This window comes from Schistocerca nitens, chromosome 4, assembly GCF_023898315.1.
Source record: "Schistocerca nitens isolate TAMUIC-IGC-003100 chromosome 4, iqSchNite1.1, whole genome shotgun sequence".
NCBI lineage: Eukaryota > Metazoa > Arthropoda > Insecta > Orthoptera > Acrididae > Schistocerca > Schistocerca nitens.
Genome location: NC_064617.1, coordinates 188904048 through 188921295, shown reverse-complemented (window position 1 = coordinate 188921295; position 17248 = coordinate 188904048). Strand labels below are relative to the sequence as shown.

The 17248-nt window shown below is 41.5% G+C and overlaps 1 protein-coding gene across 1 annotated transcript in view; it reads right to left on the bottom strand.

Moving 5' to 3' along the window:
- Positions 1-17041, bottom strand: part of LOC126252196 (protein-L-histidine N-pros-methyltransferase-like) — a 342810-nt gene extending 325769 nt beyond the window's left edge. The window contains exon 1 of the mRNA XM_049953067.1: positions 16518-17041. Within this exon, the coding sequence (XP_049809024.1) occupies positions 16518-16742 (225 nt within the window). The 5' untranslated portion in view covers positions 16743-17041. The remainder of the gene's footprint in view (positions 1-16517) is intronic.
- Between the last annotated feature and the right edge of the window lie 207 nt (positions 17042-17248).

Genomic DNA, 17248 nt, shown 5'->3' with positions numbered 1-17248 from the left:
GTTGGCCAGAATCTCCGTTACCAAGTTACAAGGCAATCTGTGAAAAAGTAGCTCCCAAGACCGTTCAGAGCGAGAAGAAGAATAGTCAATATCGCCGCCAGTGTGGCAGCATGTAATTTCAACGACAGCCTAACAGGTATTATGGAAATTATGAAAGCGCTCGACCTTTAGATCGGACCAGTCTGTTACAACTTCTGCACAAAAGCGGGTGAAAAGCGTATCGAGCGGGCAGAGCAGCGCATGACAGGAGCTGCCAAAGAGGCTCGCAGTACCACCATACCCACGAAGAGGAGTGAGGGGGATCTCCTTTTTTATCTGGAAGGACTGATGTACGGTCCCGGGATCGCTGACTAGAGGTATGTTTAACTTAACTACAAAAAATATATATCAAAACTTCAAACTCATTTTTCTCGAAACCATATTTCCCAGATCACCGGGAAGCTAGTCTTAAGAACAGTACATACGATTATCACCGGAATTAGATGACGGCATTCTAAATCGAATTTTCTATCAGCTTACGAAGCCATTTTGCGATATCTTCAAAATATCTTTCAGTGTATGCTGCTGTCTCGATTGTTTGGGCGAAGTGAATGCTATTTATTCCAACAAGTCACCATTTTTTTTAACTTCATATTTTTTTCAGTTATCCTCCGTACTGAAAATGACTTATACAAAATTATTTTGTTACTGATCTACTACGAGTGCTTCAGGAATTCCTGCCGATGACCAATGTTGTGGCTGCAAGGGGCTCTGTACCCGGTGCTGCGGTTACAGGGAGCAGCTTCCGATGTAGGGCCAAAAATTTCTTAAAGGCAAAAGCGTAAGGAATTTAATATTGCTTTTTTTTTACTTGTAAAAATACACTGACGGAAAAAATCGCAACACCAAAAAATAATGAATGTAGTAATTAAGTTTCGAGAATACATTTGCCTAGGTAACACATGAAAGTGCCTAACATTGAAAGATCACAGGTTAATGTAAGCGGGAGATAAGTCGTTTCAAATTTGAAATGGCGGTACATTAATAACCGGTGTAACCGCCAGAATGTTGAGTGTAAGCAAGCAAACGCGTATGCATTGTGTTGTACAGATACCGGAAAAAAGACCCGTGGTCCAGAGGCAGCGTCTTTGATTCATAATCAAAACGTCTTCGGTCCCAGGTTCGAATCCCGCCGCTGCTTAAATTCTGATTAAGAATCAGCATTGGCGGCCGAAGGCTTCCAGCATAACAAGTCACCCTCAATTCAGCCAACGGCCTTGTCAAAGAGGGCGGGAGGAGCGTACAGACGTTCAGGGCACTCTCTTGTCCTAGGGGTGGGAAACTGCCCCACAGGTGAAAATCAATTAGCTCTTTATTCACATGAAGCGTTAAGTGCTATTGACAAGGGAATTCAGATCGATTCCGTATTTCAGGATTTCCGGAAGACTTTTGACACTGTACCACACATGCGGCTCGTTTGAAATTGCGTGGTTATGGAATATAGTCTCAGTTATGTGACTGGATTTGTGATTTCCTGTCAGAGAGGTCACAGTTCGTAGTAATTGACGGAAAGTCATCGAGTAAAACAGAAGTGATTTCTGGCGTTCCCCAAAGTAGTGTTACAGGCCCTGTGCTGTTCCTTATCTATATAAACGATTTGGGGGACAGTCTGAGGAGCCGGCTTCGGTTGTTTCCAGATGACGCTGCCGTTTATCGACTAATAAAGTCATCAGAAGATCAAAACAAACTCCAAAACGATTTAGAAAATGTGGTGTCACCGCCAAAAACCACACTTGCTAGGTGGTAGCCTTTAAATCGGCCGCGGTCCGTTAGTATACGTCGCACCCGCGTGTCGCCAATATCAGTGATTGCAGACCGAGCGCCGCCACACGGCACGTCTAGAGACACTTCCTAGCACTCGCCCCAGTTGTACAGCCGACTTTGCTAGCGATGGTTCACTGACAAAATACGCTCTCATTTGCCGAGACGATAGTTAGCATAGCCTTCAGCTACGTCATTTGCTACGACCTAGCAAGGCGCCATGTTCAGTTACTATTGATATTGTAAATAATGTACAGACAAGAGTTACGTTCAACATTAATGGATTAAAGTTAAGTATTCCACCAGCTACGTCCGTTTTTCTATATTCTAATTTCCTTGTCCTGTTCCAGACCTCACGCCAGCCTGCGTGAGCTAAAACGCGTGCCTTTCGGCTTCCTCTATAATCCTGCGTTGGCTCTCCTGCCAATCCACAACAGAAAAAATATCTGAATGGTGCGAAAAGTGGTACTTGACCCTGAATAACGAAAAGTGTGAGGTCATCCACATGAGCGCTAAAAGGAACTCGTTAAACTTCGGTTACACGATAAATCAGTCTAGTCTAAAAGCCGTAAATTCAACTAAATACCTAGGTATTACAACTATGAACGACTTAAATTGGATCACATCGAAAATGCTGTGGGGAAGGCTAACCAAAGGCTGCGTTTTATTGGCAGGACATTTGACATTTAGAAAATGTAACAGATCTACTAAGGAGACTGCCTACACTACGCTTGTCCGTCCTGTTTTAGAATACTGCGGAGCGGTGTGGGATCCTTACCAGATAGGACTGACGGGGTACATCGAAAAAGTTCAAAGAAAGGCAGCACGTTTTGTATCATCGCGAAATATGGGAGAGAGTGTCACAGAAATGATACAGGATTTGGGATGGACATCATTAAAAGAAAGGCGTTCTTCGTTGCGACGGAATCTTCTCACGAAATTCCAATCACCAACTTTCTCCTCCGAATGCGAAAATATTTTGTTGACACCAACCTACATAGGGAGAAACGATCACCACGATAAAATAAGGGAAATCAGAGCTCGCACGGAAAGATATATTCGATGAACCCTCTGCCAGGCACTTAAATGTGATTTTCAGAGTATCCATGTAGTTGTAGATGATGTCAGTTTGTGTGATGGAGTTCCGTGCCTCTTGCACTTGTTCGCTAAATAAAAGGCACGGTTAATGCTGACTGTGGATGTCGCTGGAGTTGTCGTCCGATGATGTCCCATATGTTCTCGACTTCAGACAGATCTAGTGATGGAGCAGGCCAAGGCAATATGCCGACACTCTGCAGAGCATGCTGGGTTACAACAGCGATATGTGGGCGGGCGTTATCCTGTTGAGAAACAGCCCCTGAAATGCTGTTCATGAATAGCAGCACAACAGCTCGAGTCACTAGACTGACGTCCAAATCTGCAGCCAGGGTGCGTGGGACAACTACGAGAGTGGCCTCGCTGTCATATAAAATTGCAGCCCAAACCATAACTCCAGGTGTAGGTCCGGCACAGGTTGGTAGGATGTTCTTAAGTGACCTCCTCCTGATCGGCCATCACTGACACCGAGGCAGAACCAGCTATCGTCGACAGACCTCCACCCTACTCTCCAATGAGCTCTTGCTTAGCACCTGTTTAGTAGCAAACGGTGGTGTTTGGTGTCAATCAAAGCAAGTTACAGGGCGTCTGTATCGGAGCTGTCCTTGAAGTAACCGATTTGTAACAGTTCGTTGCGTCACTGTGGTGCCAACTGCTGCTCAGATTGCTGCTGTAGATGCAGTATCATTCACCACAGCCTTACACCCGAAGCCCTCGAGAAAGACAGGCCGCGGCTCGTACGTCATGAAGGTAGTGCTGAACACGCTCGCTCGCTCAGCTCAGCGGACAAAATGCGTTTCTAAACCTGTTAACTCGCAGCTGAGCGTGTAAATACTAACGATAATTGCATCTTCCACTGGAATCTGTTATTATGAAGTCTTACTGATTAACAGTATTACAGCAAAATTTAATTTAAGATCAATACTCGATATAAATGGTACAACGGCTTGTTTACAGCATTTAGTCTCTTCTGCTTAACAGTTCTCATTACATGCTGGAGCCGGCCGCGGTGGTCTAGCGGTTCTAGGCGCTCAGTCCGGAACCGCGCGACTGCTACGGTCGCAGGTTCGAATCCTGCCTCGGGCATGGATGTGTGTGATGTCCTTAGGTTAGTTAGGTTTAAGTAGTTCTAAGTTCTAGGGGACTGATGACCACAGATGTTAAGTCCCATAGTGCTCAGAGCCATTTGAACCATTACATGCTGGAAGTAGTGCCTTATGCAACTGATAATCATTTTAGCATGATTTTATTTTATTGTACGCCAGTATAGCCTTAACAAATTATGAGTAGGCCCATGGACCTCTCATCATTATAGGATTAATAACAGTAAGATTCCATAATAGCCGATTCGAGTAGGAGATTCAGTTTTCGTTTAAACGGACACGCCTAGTTACGAGTTAACAGGTGTAGAAACGTAATTTGTCTGCTGATTTAAGCGAGCGAGAGAGCGCAGGACTACCTTCGTGACGTACGCGCCGCGGCCTGTCTTTCTAGTAGGCCTCGCTTACACCAAACACGATGGTCTTCTGTCGGTAGTGCCCCGTGAACACCGCTGCCAGCAGTTTTGTACAATGGCTACATTCCTGCCAAGTATTTCTGCAATATCGCAGAAGGAACATCCAGCTTTTCGTAGTCCTATTACACGAACTCGTTCCAACTCAGGCGGGCGTTGATAATGGCGTCTTTTTGCCTTAAAGGCATTCATACTAACATCAAACCACCTTGTCCAATCTCACAGGTAACAAACGCTCACTACCGTTATATCGTCTATTTAAAGCAAACCTGATTTGCATCCTCATACTGGTGCTCTTGGCGTCGTTCTTATGCGACTGGCGCGAAATTGGAATAGACACCATCTTTCAGATGTAGATGCACGCCTACCAAGTTTAGTTTACGTCGCAGAACTCCTTAGCCGCGCGGGATTGGCCGAGCGGTCCATGCGCTGCAGTCATGGACTGTGCGGCTGGTCCCGGCGGAGGTTCGAGTCCTCCCTCGGGCATGGGTGTGTGTGTTTGTTCTTAGGATAATTTAGGTTAAGTAGAGTGTAAGCTTAGGGACTGATGACCTTAGCAATTAAGTACCATAAGATTTCACACACATTTGAACATTTTTTTGAACTCCTTCTTGGTGCTGGATTGTTTTTCTCCGTCAGCGTAGTAACTAAAATCACCTTGACAGAAAATCCTAGGAAGTTCTGATCTTACGTTAAATCAGTAAGTGGCTCGAAACAGCATATCCAGACACTCCGGGATAATGATGGCATTGAAACAGAGGATGACACGCGTAAAGCTGAAATACTAAACACCTTTTTCCAAAGCTGTTTCACAGAGGAAGACCGCACTGCAGTTCCTTCTCTAAATCGTCGCACAAACGAAAAAATGGCTGCCATCGAAATAAGTGTCCAAGGAATAGAAAAGCAACTGGAACCACTCAACAGAGGAAAGTCCACTGGACCTGACGGGATACCAATTCGATTCTACACAGAGTACGCGAAAGAACTTGCCCCCCTTCTAACAGCCGTGTACCGCAAGTCTCTAGAGGAACGGAGGGTTCCAAATGATTGGAAAAGAGCACAGGTAGTCCCAGTCTTCAAGAAGGGTCGTCGAGCAGATGCGCAAAACTATAGACCTATATCTCTGACGTCGATCTGTTGCAGAATTTTAGAACATGTTTTTTGGTCGAGTATCATGTCGTTTTTGGAAACCCAGAATCTACTATGTAGGAATCAACATGGATTCCGGAAACTGCGATCGTGTGAGACCCAACTCGCGTTATTTGTTCATGAGACCCAGAAAATATTAGATACAGGCTCCCAGGTAGATGCTATTTTTCTTGACTTCCGGAAGGCGTTCGATACAGTTCCGCACTGTCGCCTGATAAACAAAGTAAGAGCCTACGGAATATCAGACCAGCTGTGTGGCTGGATTGAAGAGTTTTTAGCAAACAGAACACAGCATGTTGTTATCAATGGAGACACGTCTACAGACAAAGTAACCTCTGGCGTGCCACAGGGGAGTGTTATGGGACCATTGCTTTTCACAATATATATAAATGACCTAGTAGATAGTGTCGGAAGATCCATGCGGCTTTTCGCGGATGATGCAGTAGTACACAGAGAAGTTGCAGCATTAGAAAATTGTAGCGAAATGCAGGAAGATCTGCAGCGGATAGGCACTTGGTGCAGGGAGTGGCAACTGTCCCTTAACATAGACAAATGTAATGTATTGCGAATACATAGAAAGAAGGATCCTTTATTGTATGATTATATGATAGCGGAGCAAACACTGGTAGCAGTTACTTCTGTAAAATATCTGGGAGTATGCGTGCGGAACGATTTGAAGTGGAATGATCATATAAAATTAATTGTTGGTAAGGCGGGTACCAGGTTGAGATTCATTGGGAGAGTGCTTAGAAAATGTAGTCCATCAACAAAGGAGGTGGCTTACAAAACACTCGTTCGACCTATACTTGAGTATTGCTCATCAGTGTGGGATACGTACCAGATCGGGTTGACGGAGGAGATAGAGAAGATCCAAAGAAGAGCCGCGCGTTTCGTCACAGGGTTATTTGGTAACCGTGATAGCGTTACGGAGATGTTTAATAAACTCAAGTGGCAGACTCTGCAAGAGAGGCGCTCTGCATCGCGGTGTAGCTTGCTCGCCAGGTTTCGAGAGGGTGCGTTTCTGGATGAGGTATCGAATATATTGCTCCCCCCTACTTATACCTCCCGAGGAGATCACGAATGTAAAATTAGAGAGATTAGAGCGCGCACGGAGGCTTTCAGACAGCCGTTCTTCCCGCGAACCATACGCGACTGGAACAGGAAAGGGAGGTAATGACAGTGGCACGTAAAGTGCCCTCCGCCACACACCGTTGGGTGGCTTGCGGAGTATAGATGTAGATGTATTTTTCATGCGTTCTCGCGAAAAGCAGATGATCATATTCAAATTGCTTGTCTTCCAAGCGATTTCTACGAACACGTTGTCACAATGCAGTTTGTGCGTTGGATTCAACTGCGAAACTGTTTATTGTTTGTCACACTTATAGGAAGGAGGTGGAGTTGCGATGTTGGAAAACTGATATTTTTTAAATTACAAGATCTACAGTAATGAGACCGACCAAATTCTAAGGAGTGAAAATTATGGGTTGTGTTTTAGTGGCACTTTAAAGTAACGCAGAAGCGAATACATTCAACCCAAGCTATATATCGATTTCATACGGTATCAATATTTTATGAGTCTTCAAATCTGTGGGCACCCTCTTTAGCACGCAAAGTTCGTAAAGTTGTTACCTGAGCAGGTCTGCAGCCTTCACACACAATATATCTCCACTCGTAATGTCCTCTCTGTAAGACAAATAAGGCAGGAATGCGTGAATGTTATGAAGAGAGAAATATGACGTCATGGAGAGGGGCAGAAACGATGGAGGATGGGGGAGACTGCTCGCACGCTGACTAGCCGCTACATTGTATTCACGCTAGATTGGAGCGTTACGTGGTCATAAAGCAAACTCCCATCAGCAGTTCCACAAATGAATGTGCCAGTCACTAACGACGGGACCTACGCACTGAACCCGTCGCCTCGCAGATCAGCGGCGTAATCTTAATCATTCATATGCACTACGGGCTGTTGTCGGAAGAGTAACTGCGGATTCACAAGCAAACAGTGGCGCTCGGGCAACGCGATGCTCGGCCGCGCACGGCGCTGCGTACTTATTGTGACTGGGGGCTCTGCCGCAAACATTTGTGAACTCTGTCATGAAAGGGCCGGGAATTGCAAGTCAGCGCACAAACATGCAGATGGCATCAAGCCGCGAAACAGCTGCTGCGTGAAACGCAAAAGGACACCCTAGTACGTCTCGTTTCTGTTGTCCGGCAGAATCACTGGTGCGCCAACTGTTTTGTCGACTCTGTAGAACGTCTGATCACATAACGGTTCACAAATATTTCTGAAGTTCGCTAATCTGTTCACGATGGTGCACCGATAGCAACATACCCGAATACTGCACATTTTACACCACTACCTCAAGCGGAAACACACAAGTAAAATTGCGTGCCTGCTGGACCTGATCCATTGTGGAGGGGATAATTATTCAATGGGGTCATGCCTCCCCCATATAATATTTTACTAAAATCGTTTATATTTTTAGATGAATCAGTTCCAAAGTTCCTCACCTAACTTTCGGAAAACGAAGTGTCACGAAAACTAATCGTCTCAAAAATTATAAGAAATGCTAAAACATTCCCAAAAGTAAGGTCTCCTAATTTTTATAAGTACATAGACCTGTTTATTTCTACAATGGTTTACATCAGTTTACAGCTTGAACATTTAGCTGTTTTTCGACATAATCACAATTTCTGTCGATGCATTTTTGTAGACGCTGTGGCAGTTTTTGTATGCCTATGTCATACCAGCTCGCCGCCATGCTGTTCAGAAAGTTATGAACCTCTCCTTTCACCTCCCACCTCCTCTTCGGAACTGAATCGCTGGGACCACAATTAACGTTGACAGGTACTGTGAGTCTCTGAAAAAACTCAAACGGACAATTCAGAACCGGAGAAGAGAATGTTGAGCAAGGGCGCACGCATTCTCCATGACAACCCTCGCCCACACATTGCTCGGCAAACCGTTGCTCTCCCGCAACAGTTTCAGTGGAACGTAATCACCCACCCACCCTATAGTCCTGACTCGGCACCCAGTGACTATCACCTGTTCCCTAGGTTAAAAGAACATTTGGCCAGAAAGCGATTCAGCTCCGACGACGAGGTGAAAGAAGAGGTTCATAACTTTCTGAACAGCATGGCGGCGAGCTGGTATCACATGTGCATACAAAAACTGCCACTGCGTCTACAAAAATGCATCGACAGAAATTGTGATTATGTCGAAAAATAGCTAAATGTTCAAGCTGTAAACTGATGTAAACCACTGTAGAAATAAACAGGTCTTTGCACTTATAAAAAAATAGGAGACCTTACTTTTGGGATTACCCTCGTACATTACAGTTGCTCGCCTGAGTGCTGGACCACGTGGATGCGCTTGTCGCTTGACCTGCTGCGGAGAACATTCCAGCAAGGAACAAGTAGCACATTCACAGGCAGGCTGAACCCGCTGCCAACAAATCCGATACTTTTTTTTATACGTATAATTATTTATTTCATTTTGCATACAGTAGCCACACAAGTGATATTTTTACTAGCTGTGCCCGGCATGCGCTGCTGCTATGACTCTTTCTCAAAGTTGGTATACATATCCACAGCAGACATATTTACATGCACACTACAAATGAATGAGAACGATTTTTTGTGCATTAAATTACATTTGAAAAAGTTTATTCAAATGCTTTGGACTATACAATACTTTTGGCCTTTCTGTCTTCGGAATAAACAAAATTTCTCGACTGCACCACTCGTGAACATGCGATACACATATATTTACATACATTTAACATGTTTCTCACGTGTTTGTACACATATTTCATCCGTGTACCTATCAAATTTCACCACGCAGTTTCATCCGAATTCTGAGGAAACCTGTAATACTGCTAGTAACAGAATGCAGTTTCGAGAAAAAGGAGTGTCCTTGGAAACTGTCCGACACACTCCTGTTTTACGTCATGGGTTTCTAGAGAGGACGCTAATGTACCTGCGCTATTGAGCCGGGCGGCATTATCTTTGACCACGAAACACGATGTGGTTCAAGTATTGAACTACGAAAATGAGACACAAATTGCACTTCATAATTTTTAAGTATTGCAAGTCAACTAATTACAGGAAAATACAAATAGGACGTTATCGCTTCTCACCCCTTCTCATCATCACCCCAACCTCTAGCGGGTGTTTGGACCAAATTTGGTTGAAATTGCTCCAGGCGTTCTTGAGGCGTTTACATCACTCCTTTTCGTCCAGACCCCTCGGACTTAGCGATGCTAGAGATTTCCTTTGAACTCAGTGGATTTTTCCAGACAGCAAATGACATGTGCATCAATTTTGGTAGAAATTCTTCCAGGCATTACGGAGATATACTGATATTTCTGTCTGTCTGTCTGTCTGTCTGTCTGTCTCTCTCTCTCTCTTGCCATCCCCACTCCAACCCCAATTCTAGAGTTGAAACATCACAGTGACTGTCACCAATAAACCCAGTGACCCCAAATACTATGGATTTGCTACTAGTATCGATCCCAACCCCAATTCTAGGGCTGAAACATCACAGTGACTGTCACTAATAAGCCTAGTGACCCCAAATACTATGGATTTGCTAGTAGTATCAGTCATTATCAAATATTTTTACTTATCATGTTTTTTCACCCCCACCCATAAGGGTGTTTGGGGTACATTACTCTCACAGTATTTTTATATAAATAATATGTCACATATGTAAAAAAAAAAAAATTGACTGAAACTGCTTCAGACATTCCTGAATTAAGGTTCTATGTTACCACTTTTTCAGCCCCATCCCTATGGGCAGCAGGTGGTTCTTACCACCACAGAAACCTTCACAGACACAAGCATAGTGTACCAAATTGAATGAATGATACTGGAATGTACAGAAGAAGAACAAGCAAATAACAGAAGAAAATAATGACTGCAGTTTTAAATTTTACATGTGAAAGAGTGTTTAAACATTATCAATAACATGTTGAAGAAAAAGGTTAGAAACAATAGAAGTGCTATGTGCAAACTGAAATACTGATAATGGTGGCATGTATATTTAAATTGTGTGTTGTGAAGATTGTGATGTCAAAGTAGTGAGACTTTGTTGCTATTATAGTTCCCACTTCAACTGCAAGACACATGTAAAATTGAACCAATGTAAACAAATTGCTATTTCTATCATTACTATTATTAAAACATTTATACATTTTATTGTTTTCATTATTAAAATAATAGGAATCTGTGGTATGTGAAAAATAGGGATAATAGAAAATTATATTTGGGAGAAAAATGGGGAAGAGGGAGGGTTGAAGAAAATAAGGAACTATGATCTCCTCCAGATATCTGAATCCTGGATCCATGCATGTATTTGTACGCTTATCCTTGTTCCATTAAAAGCAGACAGATGTTTCTTTCTAGATTATCAATTGACAGATTTGACAGATATGGGAAGAAGGAACTACTGATACATGCATGCACGTCCCCCCCCCCCCCCCCACACACACACATGAAAACACAGTTCTAATGAAGAAACAACACACAATGCTGCAAAACGAGAAAATTGAGGGAAACAAGAAGCAGAAATGGTAGGAAAGAGATAACTAGCATACAAACTCAAGAGCATGTTAGGATGAAACTAAGGGTCCTGTATATTCCACATAGAAAATGAGACCTACTATGGCTGCACAAGAATAATTAAATTTAAAAACTCTATACTGATGGAGCATGAAGCAGATGCAGGGTCCAGGACACAGACATTCAGAAGTGAAGGAAGGTGAACAGTGGTGACTATTGCACAGAGGTATTCAAACAGTTATTCTTCCAGCAATATATACCAAATGGAACAGGAAGAAACCCCAGTGAGTGTTTCATAGGCAAGTACCTTCTGCCATGAAGTTCACAGTGGTTTGCAAAGAATGGATGTAGATGATCACAGAGATTAAACAGAAGAAAGTAATTTTTATCATTCAGTCAGTTTTTTTGCAGACAGTTTTCTTTTTTTTTCCTGACAAAATGTAATTAAAGAGGGAGAAAACACTTCATTATTTTTCTTTTCATGATTATTACAATTATTGTGCAGTGGCAAGAAGCCACAGGAAAACTACATTCACTGAATTTTCCATTGGTACTTGGCAGAGCACATCTCTTAATGTTCTGCAAAATTATATTTATTCGACCATGAGTCAGCTTTCAGCTTCTTAGGTCCTACTCTCACATATTTTCACAAGTGTTACACCCCGTATACAAATTTTGCTCTTGGGTACCACCAGTGCCCCTCTCAAACTTGATGCCCCACGTGTCCACTTGTGCTGCAGGCCCTGAACGCACACATCACATTCTGTAAACCCAATCACGAAGGATAGAACTCAAGATGTGGATCGAGGCAAGTTCTTTTGTGTATTATGACTACTGCTAATCTTCTCGCACTGATAGTTGTGGGAATTACTTATATATTAATTTATATACGTATTCTACCAGAAAAACAGCTACTATGGGAAAAGGCACTTTCCTTCTTGTACATTACTCTGTTGCTGCTTTTCTTTGATACTTCAAACAAAGCATTTGTGTAATATTACAAACACCACTATCAGCTCTCTGTATACGATACTGGCGAAGTCAAGATATAACTAATACAGATATTAGAGTTATGCAGAATTTAAGGCCCTGGGTCCAAATGTTCTGCTAAATTGTAGGAGGTGTGACTAATGTGATATTCTTTAACTCCTCTTTTTCTCACTTTTTTTAATATGTAGGGATTTTAGCATCTCCCTGATGTCTACCATTTTCATGCTACAGGTCATTCCGCCAGAGTATAACATGCCATTCTGAATGTCAGAGAGGGATGCACAGTATGTATAAAAATTATTTAATCACTAGTATTGTGGTAGTGAACTGCAACATTCACCCTAAATTCACTCTTCATATTAACTACAGTAACTACTCCTTCCCTGCTGAGCAATATATTATAAACTTTATTTTCCTGTGACATCATAATTACTTTGGTTCAATGGCAGCATTTCTACAGCAACTGTTTAAATTATTTATTTTAGGGCAAATTATCTTTTCCATGCTTGAATTTAGTACTAATATAAGGGGCATTCAAAAAGAAACGAGCTGGAGTCTGGAATGAGCATACCAGTGACAGGAGGATAATATTGTGACATATGTGGTTCTGTCCAGAGCATGGAAGTTCACAGCCCATCGCTAGAGGGCACACGTGCATGTCATGTGACTATACAGAGCAAGCAGCAGCATGCGTCAATTGTCCAATGCTGCCAGTTGCATGTTATACTGACATTCTTCTTTGACCAAGACGGCCCCCTTCTCATTCACTTCCTGCAGCACGGGACAACAGTGAACGCCCAGCATTACTTGCAAACCTTGACCATCCTTTGAAAAGCGATCAAATCAAAACAACCAGGCAATCTCACCCACGGGGTCATTATGCTCCAAAACAACGAAAAGCCTCATATGGCCAACAAAGTCACGGCTCTCCTGCATACATTCAAATGGGAGGTTCTCAGCCACCCTCCATACAGTCTGGACCTCTCTGCCTGTGATTACACCATTTTTGGACCCCTTAAAAAGGCTCTGAGGGGCAAACGATTCATCTCTGACGACGACGTCCAGCTGTACGTGCGGATCTGGTTAACATCGCAGCTCCGGTAATTTTATCAGAGAGCCATTCACTGCCTTGTGTCATAGTGGGACAAGTGTTTCAACAGCCAGAGTCAATACTTGTAACATACAGGTATTGGTTTCTGTAATTATGCCTCCTGCTTGTTTCTTTTTAACACCCCTTATATAAACAATAAACAAGAGCTATTGTCAGTACAAATTTAAACTTATAAAATTTAATCATAACTACTGCATTATGTGGACCCATGGTAGCCTAGTTAGTAGAGCACTAGAGCCCAGCCCAGGAGGTCCCAGTTTGAAACCAGGGTAGGAGCAAGGACTTTTCCTCATTCCATTCCCCCCAGGACAGCTGTCAAAATGAGTACTGGGGATCTTTCCAGAAGATCCACCTCCTAGTTCTCCAGTCAATAAAAGGGCTGCATTCTACCGGCAGTCGGGCCAATAGTACAGTTATGGGATTGCAACACAGACTTTATGTTTTACCAGTTGCATTACGTAACTGCCAATCATTTGGTATGTATCAAAGATGTAGTGCACTTATTTGCTTTTATGTATGTTCAGTTACTGGGTGTGGATCATTTTCTGAGGGGCTGTTCTGACAGCTGTTTTGCTGATGTCTATGTCCATGACCATTAGAAGGGAAGTTCACGTCGTCCTTCTTTATGATACAGAATACAACAGGAACAGCACAAACTGTATAATTTACTGTTTTTATTTTTAGAGCTGTTTGTTACAGCTACCGCTGATTAAATAATTTTTCTCCATGTGACAGCAAAAGTGATCTGAAAATTGGTCTGTGTAAGACAACAGTTAACAGTCGTATGGAACATTACAAATGGTAATTGAGGTGCCAAAAAATGTTTTAATATAATTTCTACTGGTGACTGTCCACAGAAATCATTTATTAATAATGTTATGCAACATGGAGCCTAATGATTTGGTCACATATGGATAGAGGAATTGGTAATTTATCAGAAAAGAAATTTATGGCACAACATTACTGAATGAAAGGGCTGGTTGATGGAACATCAAAGAACGGTTAATATTTTAATATGGGAATGTGATGACAATGGAACTGTAGAGGAAGATGATAGCTTGGCATAAACAGGTTCAAAAGGATGTAGGTTACAGCAGTTATGCTGGAATAATTAAAAGACTTAACCAGTTTTAGGACTGCAGACTTGAAAAATATCTAAATTAATTTATCTATGTATTTTTCACAAAGATTCTACTGTAGGTGTAGTTGATGACTGAGCTTAACTTAGAAACAGTGTAATAATCAAATTTTTCATTTCTTAAAACCATGTACATTACTTACAATCTGAACTCCAAATAAGCATCACTCACATACTATGAAGATTTTCACTAACTTCAACGGGTAAGTAAATATTGTTTGATCATTACCATCGAAATGGCAAACTTAATTAACACTGTCCAGTTGCATACCATAGCACATAAGTATAAGGAGTTTTCAAAAACCTAAGTGTGGCATCAATTTGTATTAACCTACTACTGTTTCGTGCAAAATTTTTCATATACGACATTGTACACCAGTGTCAAGGCTAACAATACCTTATTTGAAAATGTGGACTGACATGATGGAAAGCTACATATTATTTGGCTCTGATTATGTACTAGTTTCACTGTTCTCTGTACATGCAAGCATGTGTCACTGTTTGGAAAGAAACATATTCACAAACGGCAACGTAACAGCACAGTTGGTGGCATGATAATTAAGAAGTATATAGGTGGACAAAGTAAAAAAAGAGACAATTATTAATGTTTTAAGACAATATGAGCTGTGAACATAAATGCTTTCTTTACTGGAACATTATTGTCCAATGATTATCTGAGGTTACTTACATATTTCAGTTGCCTCATTAGTAACTGAAATTTATTTGTAAGGAAGCAGAGAGAAATATGTCACACCTTCCAAAATAAAAACATTTCTAACTGTCAAGAAAGGCTAGGGTAGGAGCACCTGAGGAATTAGGGCAAGACACCTAGTGAATCATACAACATTAACAACAACATCAGACAGTACAGAATTTTACATTGGTTGCAACAATGTAATGAAGGTAAACATAATAAACTATGAAAGCCAACAATGAAAATTTAATACATTATTTTGTGGAAACATAGTTTCCCTCTAAAACAAAAACTAAAAATTGCTTGAATTCTTTTCACTTTCTTACTGTGCCAGCCTTCACATTCAGATATGCATTCATTCTCTCTGATCATGTTAATTACCTAAACAAATACATAACATGAACTTTGAAACACATTTCATTTTAAACCATGAAAGTAATACATCTCAGCTCACAAATTAAAACAGAAAATCCTTTACATTGTGAAATAGCTAAGGGTAGGAATACATTAATAACATGGATTCTACAATGTCTCACATTGCCATTTTTTTTCTTTTAAAGATAGTCGCACGAAAAAAGTAGTTACGAGGCAACTGTTGCCATGTTCTAGAAGCAGAACCACTAATAATAAGATTAGTATGAACACATGCAGTTTTCAACGCAGTGCATGTGGTATGGAGTACCCGCATCCATATAAGTAATGTTGTACAGAAACTGAAACTAGGCCTACAGTCTTTCAGTGATATTTCTTTCTTACGTTTCCAAGCAAGAGAACACAAAAACTGTTCATGCCCACACTAAGTGCACTCTTGTTGTTACTTGAATTCACTCACCTCTGAAGTTTGAATCTCATTCAAAATCTCCTCTCAATGCATACTGACATCCACTTTAACTTTTTGTTAGCTAAGTAATTTTCTTTCAAGAAATATAATTTACACAATCATGTCTAATTGGTTTTAAAAACAAAAATTCCCTGACATATGTAAACAGTGAACTATCAGTACTACTTAAGACATGATAGAAGGCCTATTACTACAACTCCATCGAATTTTCATCAAGAGTCTGTGGATACGCAAACGAGATAGCTTTCTAAGTGTGTAATGAAAAGAAGTGACACACACAAGCTCGTACAGAACAAAAACTTTAATGCCACTGTGGGATACAATTTTTGCACTAATAATCAGAAGCAATGGAAACGCTTTTAAATGGCACTCTCACCATTCAGTGACACTCTAAGGTATGGAATTTCGCCTAGAGAATAACATTCACTTCGAGACACTTGTATTCAACGAACTCGGTACCAATTAAACATTTTAATGCCGTGTTTACATTCAGCAATAAATACTCCACTATCGTGCTACAACACATTGGTAAGGGCACGAGTCTTTCCAATAATACTATCAAGTTTACTGAACATATGCCAGCAGCTGAACGTAACCCAAGCAAACATAAAAAAAATTGCTTACCTGTCTCTTGTCCATTCTTTGCAGCTTCTCGTCCTGTAGATATTTCAGGTATAATGTTCTTGCGAGGGATCCATTTGGTCTGTAGATTCTCTCGTAATCGAAGTTAGACGTAAGACTGCTGCCACTTCCATCAAAATGTTGTACGACTTGAGTATTACTAGCATCAATCGTTGTGTTCTGTGATAAACACGTGTTACAGTTTTCGTAATTGCTGCACAGTTCCATGATATATTTTTCCGCGAAAACACTTAGTTCATCTGATGAAATTTGGTAGACTCAGAAATAAGCTACAGTTTAACTAAAGGCGAATTTTCGGATGTCAACAACGAATGCAAAGTAGCAGCTTTCGTAAAACGCACAAATATTACTGTCTGAAAATTATGACAGTCAATCACAAAGATACTAATTCGTTAACGGAAGAACCAAGAAGAACAAATTCAAGCTAAAACAAGATGTACTAAATAAATTACCGATAATTACGCGAAACGTCAATGTTTACTAACTTTGTGGAGCCATATTGCGACCGTTGTGCGCCCTTGCGGAGAGAGCATGAACGACACAGACAAGTGACGGAGGAAGTGCCGGGCGAGATGCGGAGAACAGCTGTTCACTCATCGGACTGTTGCAGAATATGACACCTTCTGCAACCGCATTGTATTAAAGGCGGCAATCAAAATGTGCTGTTCCAACAGTGCCTTACCCAGCTTTACCATTTGACATTTCATTATTGA